The following is a 7,252-nucleotide window of genomic DNA, read 5'->3' as shown; positions in this document are numbered from 1 at the left end:
TGCCACGTGGGAGGGTCATCCTTCCCACTCCCCCGCGCAACAGACTAGCTTCCGGTCCTGCGGCAGGTGGGCGGGGCGGGGCGGAGGCCTTGGCCAAAATATTGCCCGTTCCAGGCTAGCTCCTGGGCATCTCTCCAAACTCCTGGCTCCAGAACAGTTTCCTTTGATCCCGGAACTGCCAGTGGTAGACTCTAGACCTGGAGAGACTAGCCAGGCTCATAGTTTAGCAGTACGGTGCCTAGATTTACCCCAGGGGGTGTGACTTGGTGGCAGAGAAAGAACATCCTTAGCAAAAGCTGTTTGGCAGACAAGTTTTATAAATTCTGTCAGGCTCTTTGCTGCAGAAATACCCAATGTCTTGCTAGCCTTGGGTTTTGAGATGAAGCCCTGGCACCATTCACCCATTTGGGTTGGCAGATGGGTGCCTATTGCACACACAGAAAAAGGAAACTGGTAGTAGACTGAGGAGCTGTCACAGTGGGAAAGACACTTGGACCCGTGTCTTTCTGGCTCTTGTCAATACCTAGTGCTCATGGCCTAGAATAAGCAAGGCTCCAGGGAGAAACGGGCAGAAGTAGAAACGGCTCAGCTGGTAAAGTGAACATGAGTACCTGAGTTCCATCCCTGGGTGGCCATATAAAAATAAAATCCACACTTGCTGTCCCAGCACTGGGGAAGTGGAGATCGGAGTATCTAAGTAAGTAGCCGTGAGGGTGAGCACCTGAAGGTTGTCTTCTGATCTGCTCACATCTCCTGTGGCCAGTGTATGGATGCCTAGGCCGCTACATGTGAACACACACCCCACTCGAGGAACAGCAGCTGAGGTTGTCTGCTGCCTCCACACAAATATACACACAGGTGCAGTCACACCCAAGAACATGTACACAGAGAAAAGGGACAAGTGGGTTGTTTCTCACCTGGCTGAGTGTCAGGATGAATGCCAGGGGCTCTGAGGCAGCCCCCACGGGGTGGTGGCTTGAGTGAGAATGGCTCCCATGGGCTCATAGACTTGAATGCTTTGACCCCAGTTGGTGGACCTGTTTGGGAAGGGTTAGGGGGTGTGGCCTGCAGTCAAGTGCCCACGGCATTCCCCATTAGCTCAACTCTGTCCTGCAGCGGCTATCTCAATATGTAAACTCTCAGCTACTGCCCCAACCCCATGCCTGCTTGTCTACTGCCACGCTCCCTGCCACAATGGTCATAGACTCTAACCCTCTGGAACTGTGAGCTGCAAATTAAATGCCACCCCCTTTGTCACAGTGTTTCTTCACACACTGGCAAGTAACTAGGACAGACAGGCACCTGCAGACACACCCTGGCCCAGCGGTGGACCTGTGTCAAAAGTCAGGGAGAGATGGGCTAGCTCTTGCCATCTGCACACCATCTTGCATCCTTGGTGCTCAGGCACCTGCAGGACTCTACCTGACCCCATGGCTTCCTGGACTGCGCACCTGGGAGGTATGCAAGGAAACACCAGGGGACCAGGAGCAGGAGCGCATGTCCAGGCTATCTGTTGGTCTGCCCTTCACAGTTACCCACTCCGAGGGACCACTCATACCCTTGGGTACATCACTTTAATATATAATTTTTATTTCTGGTTATAGAAACAAATGCTAAGAGGAGAAAACAGAGCTTCCCCACCCACATACAACAACCGAATAGATAAAAGAACAGTTCAAATGAATGAAAAAGAAAGTAGAAATTTCCACTTTGTTATAGCTTTAAAACATTAACGTCTAATAATAGTTAGAAATCACATTCAGGTGTCAAAACTTTTTTTTTTAAAAAAAGGATGGTTCTGTTATAAAAAAATACTGTATCCCGTTTGAAATGAACGCCCAGGTGTTGCTGCTTGGTGTGTGGGTCCGCAGGCCTTTCTTACCCCTGCCTCCAGAGTGGGACCTTCGCTCACTGAGGTGGGGCACGTCCCATCTCTGGAACTCGGATTCCCATTGTATTGGGTACCACTGCTTTTAAAGCACTACTTGTTAAACATATCATGAAAATACTTGACAGCCACTGTAAAAAATGAAACAAAACAAAATCACACATGCTCTCACGCGCACACACACACACACATACTCCCTGAAGACCCTCCCCCAATTACTTTTACAGAATTATCATTCAGTTAAGAAAAAGAACCGCCTCACTATTGGCTTTAGCCCCTCCCTCACACGTGCACAGCTGCTGCCCGCCCTCCCAGAACACAGCAGAATCCAAGGAGAGACCTGGAAAACAGCTAGGGTCACCCCTCCCCACCCCACCACCTTTTCTCAGCCTAGGAATCAAGCTAAGGTATTATCAGGGATCCCAAATGCCCCTCCCACCCAGGAAGGACGGAAGAGGAGACCATGGGAGAGAAGGACCAAACTGAAATTATTCGATTTTTGAATTCCCAGTTTTACCAATTAAAAACAAAAGTTCTAAGCCAGCGAATTCAGACTCAGCCAAGGTGCCATTTGGACACATACAGGACAGAGAACATGAACACTCAGTGGGATCATAGAGCTCAGAGTCAGCCAGTCCCAGGGACGCAGGGGACACTGCTGAGGTTGCTCTAATGGTGGCAAGTGCTTCACATACGGGGTTGTGGACCACACCTGGCCACTGTCTGCACTCAGGCTTTTGGGGTGCCTGGGCCCCAGATTCCTCCACAATGGTCACCTTGTGAGTAGTCACAGGAACAGAATTCCAGAGGTAAAGCAGCAGGCCCTTCTAATCCTCCAACTCTCACAAGGCAGGTGTGTGTGTGTGCGTGTGCGTGTGCATGCGTGTGTGTGCGCACAGACAAGGGCTTAAGGGAAGAGGTCCTGGGGGCCCTAGGCAGCCTGTGTTTGACAGCTTAGCCCAAGTACAGAAACACATGCTTTCCATTGTGACTGAAGTACTCTAAGTATTTTGAGAGAGAGACACACACAGAGACAGACAGACAGACAGACAGACTCCTCATTGAGGGATCTTTACCACTGCCGGCTCGGCACCAGCTGTGAGGGCAACCCTCAGCCTCCAGTCCCACCGGCTCACCTCCCCTTAGCTCTCACCAAGCTGCTCTCCCTCTAGCTGGCCACTTCTTCCCTCCGAGCATCCTCTGTCCTGCCTCATGCCCAGGTGGTACCTCTAGAGAAGGCATGCGGCTGGCCTCGTCTGTGGGACAGCCCTGCCCAGGCTGTTATGCCCCGTGCCCATGGGGAAAGCGGGGGGTGGTGGGCAGGTTCTAGAATGTTCCCTGAAGCAGAGCTGAGGCCTGATAGAGGGGCCCTTGGAGCAGTGGGGCGGTGCAGAGGAGCGTGCAGGACCACTTGGGGGCTTTCGCTCTTTGCCATGGGTAGAAAACTACTTTTCCTAAGGAAACGTCTGCGGTTGGCTCAAAAATGTCCCTGCCAAGCAGCTGTGACTTTAGGGGTAGGGAGGGCAGAGAGAGACGCGTGCCGTATGCCAGTCTGTGGGGGCACCTAGGCCACACCCTGCTGTGTCACCAGTGTAGCAGCTTTTGGTACAGAAACAAACAAAAAAAGACAAAACGCAAACAGCGCTGGGCCATGGTAGTGTGTAGGCCATCACCGCAGAAATTCAGGAAGCTGAGGCAAGAGGACTGGGAGTTCAAGGCCAGCCTGGGCAGCTTTGTGAGTCCCATCTCAAGTTTAAAAAATCAAAATGGCTGGGAGTACAGCTCAGTGGTAGAGCACTGGCCTAGCTCACCTTGCAGGACAAACCCAAACAAACAAAACCCAAAGCAAAGCAAAGCAAAAAAAAACAATCCAGAGCCCAACAAGCAGGTGGGTGCAAGACCCACCCTGAGTTCAAGAGAACTCCCAAGATGAAAGGAGGCATTAAATGGGGAGCAGGACTGAAGCAGCAGGTGGAAGGCCTCTGTTCTCTGCCCCGCCCACCCGGCCCAGCTAGCCAAAGTCCCTGTCAGAGGGCTTGCTCTGGAGGGAAGCGGTGTTTGCAGTGGCAATCTTTGGAACAGCCCGACTTATCCTTTTTAATATTGCTTCTAAGCAGAGGTATTCTGAGAGACCGGAGACGAGGATCTAGGCGGCCGCTCTGTTCCCCCCGACCTAGCCTCGGGGTACCCTGTGGCCATTTGAGGTGACTTTGCCTCTCCTGGCCAGGATGTAATGTTTCCCACACATGAGGGACCTTTCACTAGAGCTGAGATGCCACCCCTTTCTGACTTATTCTAAGCAGGCACTGTGCAGGTCGGATGGGGAAGGGGGGGACTGGGTGAGCAATGTCACGTGGGTGTTAGGAAATTTGAGGGTTCTGAGGAAGAACAGTAACAGTCCACCCGCTTCTCTCTATGGGGAAGGAGTTCTTACATATCACTGACCTTTAACCCCTACCTTACACTGTTTTACCACTGCCCAAGAGGTTCCCTTGTCTATAAAGGCTTCACATCTGTTCCTGAACTGTTCCCCTAACCCAGGGCTTAGTGGGTGGCTCCAGGGTTGCCAGCCATGGGCCACACAGTGGATGGACATGGCCCTCCTGACTCAGAGCTCGTGGGAGCAAGTTCTGGCTATCTGTGCATCCCTGACCTGAGCACTGGCGCTCTGGGGTCTATGGCTATGGGTTGTGGGCAGAAGCTGGCGCCAGCTTCTGCCCAGTGGATGACCAAACCCATTCTGCAGAGCAGCAGTGCCAGTCTAGCCTCCTTGTAGCTCAGGCTGTCCAACCGGGCCTTCAGGCCGTGTACCGGGACAGTGTGTGTTCTCACTCTCTTTCCATACCCTTCCACGCCCCCGTTAACGGTGAAGATCTGCCTCAGAGCATGGAGCCCACGTTTCAGGAACCGGAACAGCAACCTGCTGACCATCTACAATCTTAATCTGCCTTGGAGGGTGACCATGGACAGCCCTGGAGTAAAGGGTGATGGAGGGAAAGATCAGCAGCTGGCACCAATGTCCCTTGTCACCTCAGCCCACTACACAACTCAGATCTCCACCCCATTCGTTCTTCCCCAACGCCACGCTCACACCAGGCACACACAGAGAGAAATTCATGCCAGTACCAAGGGAAGATGTGAGACAGAGCCAGCCCTCTGCCCACTCTGAGGGGCAACCCCTCCCCCAGCCACTATCACACCAGCCCCACTTCTCTGAACCTTTCCAGGCAACAGGCAGGAGACCTCCAAAACACTGGCTTGAAGCTGAGTACTAGAGAAATGACTGGCTGGGGAGCTTGGGAGATAGCTCAAGAGAGGAGGCAGGTGCTCCGCACTGGTCCCTGATGTGTGGGGGGCATTGGTGGCTTCAATGTCAGCAGCCATACAGCGGAGCTTGGACTTATCCATCCCGGTCATCTGCTCTCCTGTGACCACAGCCTCCAGGTCTGGAGTCCCTTCCAGCAAATGCAGCTTGTCCAGCCTGCTCTCTGCCCACAGGGCCCTCGGGCCTCTTCTGACTGGCACCAGGCAGAGAAGGCGGCTGGCTGGTGGGTGGTTTGATACCAATGACAGGGCCGTCTCTCCTGGGGCTCTGTCCAAGTTGTTGCCAGTTGCTTACCGACCACCCTCTAGGAGGACCAACACTGAGTTTCTGGCTGCCTTGAAGTTTCCTGTCGCACAGCCCCCATGACTGCTTCTATAAAATCAACTCTCATTCTCACAGAGAGAAACATTTGATGGCTCCTGCTCACGAGACTTGGTGTGGTGTATGTTAAAGTGCTGTTGGTCACTTGTCCGGCATGCAAAGGGACCTTCCCCGGGCGTCCCAGTCCTCAGCTGACCCCACGCTTTGGTTCTTGCTGCACTGCAATCAAACTTGGCACCGACTACTGTCCGGAGAGGTGGTTTCCTTTCCAGAGGATAACGGTCAGGTAGAAAACAGGGTTTCCATTTTCAAACTGGACAGGTCTTGGGGTTCTCAGTTAACTGGAATGGGGGTGGGTGGGAATGAGGAGACGGTGTGAGCAGATCACCACCCAGATCCTCGGCTGTCTTCCTGCCGCATACCATCCATCATCCATCACCCTCCCTGCTGAGCAAGTGGCTGACCGACTTCCCTTGGAGCTGGCTCAGGCTTCCCTGGAGATCCGTTTGTAGCTTGCAGCTCTCGACTCATTCAGTGCTGTGGGCACTGGCCCTGGGCTGACTTTCAACCCAGAGCTCTTTGATACATCAATGTGGGAGCCGCCCATCCTTCTTGGAGTTATCAGGGAGAGCGGCATGTTCACCAGGGCCTGGTGTGGCCGAGCGCAGGGCCTGTTGTTGCTTGGCTGCCTACAAAAGGGAACCTGAAAGACACATGGTCTGCTCTGTGTGTCTCAGGTTTGAGATAAGCCCAGATTCCATATTTAGCTGAAAGAAATATTTAGGGTCCAAAGCCAAAGCAGATCTCCCTGACCCCAGTTAATGCCACAGTCTCTGTCACTTCTGGGGAGAGGGCTCTGTATCCTAGCCTGTGACTGGAAAGATCTTGCCATTCTGTTTTCTGGTCTATTCCCAGATCAGTCACAAATAGGAAGTCCGTGGACCCACTCTCAGAGAGAGGAGCCTGGGTTTGCACTGTGCTTCTGTCCAGGCCTGGGGCTCAGGCTCTTGTTGTGGGCGCTGCCTGGGATCCATTCCTGAGGAGCTGGGCTAGATAGACCTTCTCCCCCAAGAACCAGGGAGAGGCGATGGCATGAGAGAGGGGTAAATAAACACACAGAACCCCCAGATTCATACAATCAAGTTGTCTGAATGTGTTTATGTGTTTGTTTCAAACCATGGGAGGACAGGAGATAAAAAGGAAACTGTCCGAGTGCGGCGGCCACCCACATGAGGGCTGCAGGCTGTGATGGGCTTTTCCACTCGGTCCTTGAATGTAGCTGCTGGCCACTAGGGCTCCTGTGGCGTGAGTTTCACTCCACCTTCCTGCAGGTGACACTTCACTCGCCGGTCCCTGGGCCCTGAGGGCCGGTGGCTGCCATAGCTGTGGGCTGTGTGGTGGCTGTCCCACCGGGTTCCTCTACCCGGGACCTCTTGACCTCGGGCTCTCCGCTGGAAGAGGCAGATGTGGTAGTGGAGGCAGCTGGGGTTGGCGCTGCATTAGCGGCTACTGAGACGGCTGCTGCTGGCTCCTCAGGCCCTACCTCGCACACTCGGGTGATGACCACTGGAGTGGATGAACTTGCCTGGGCTGCCAGGAGCTGCAGGGGGCTGCTGAGGGCTGGCGGTAGGAAGAAGAGGTTACTTAAGGGTCACCACTATTTGACCACTAACTGACCTGAGCAGCAAAGCCAGAGCCACAGTTCTTTCTCTGCCCGT

The 7,252-nt window shown here is 53.6% G+C and overlaps 1 protein-coding gene across 1 annotated transcript in view; it reads right to left on the bottom strand.

The window, feature by feature from the left end:
• Positions 1–1,573: 1,573 nt before the first annotated feature.
• Foxk1 (forkhead box K1) overlaps positions 1,574–7,252 on the bottom strand; it is a 63,799-nt gene continuing 58,120 nt past the window's right edge. The window contains exon 9 of the mRNA XM_021162477.1: positions 1,574–7,154. Within this exon, the coding sequence (XP_021018136.1) occupies positions 6,874–7,154 (281 nt within the window). The 3' untranslated portion in view covers positions 1,574–6,873. The remainder of the gene's footprint in view (positions 7,155–7,252) is intronic.

Source organism: Mus caroli, chromosome 5, assembly GCF_900094665.2.
Source record: "Mus caroli chromosome 5, CAROLI_EIJ_v1.1, whole genome shotgun sequence".
NCBI lineage: Eukaryota > Metazoa > Chordata > Mammalia > Rodentia > Muridae > Mus > Mus caroli.
Note: the sequence above shows the minus strand (reverse complement) of the source record. Positions and strands in the feature narration are given on the sequence as shown.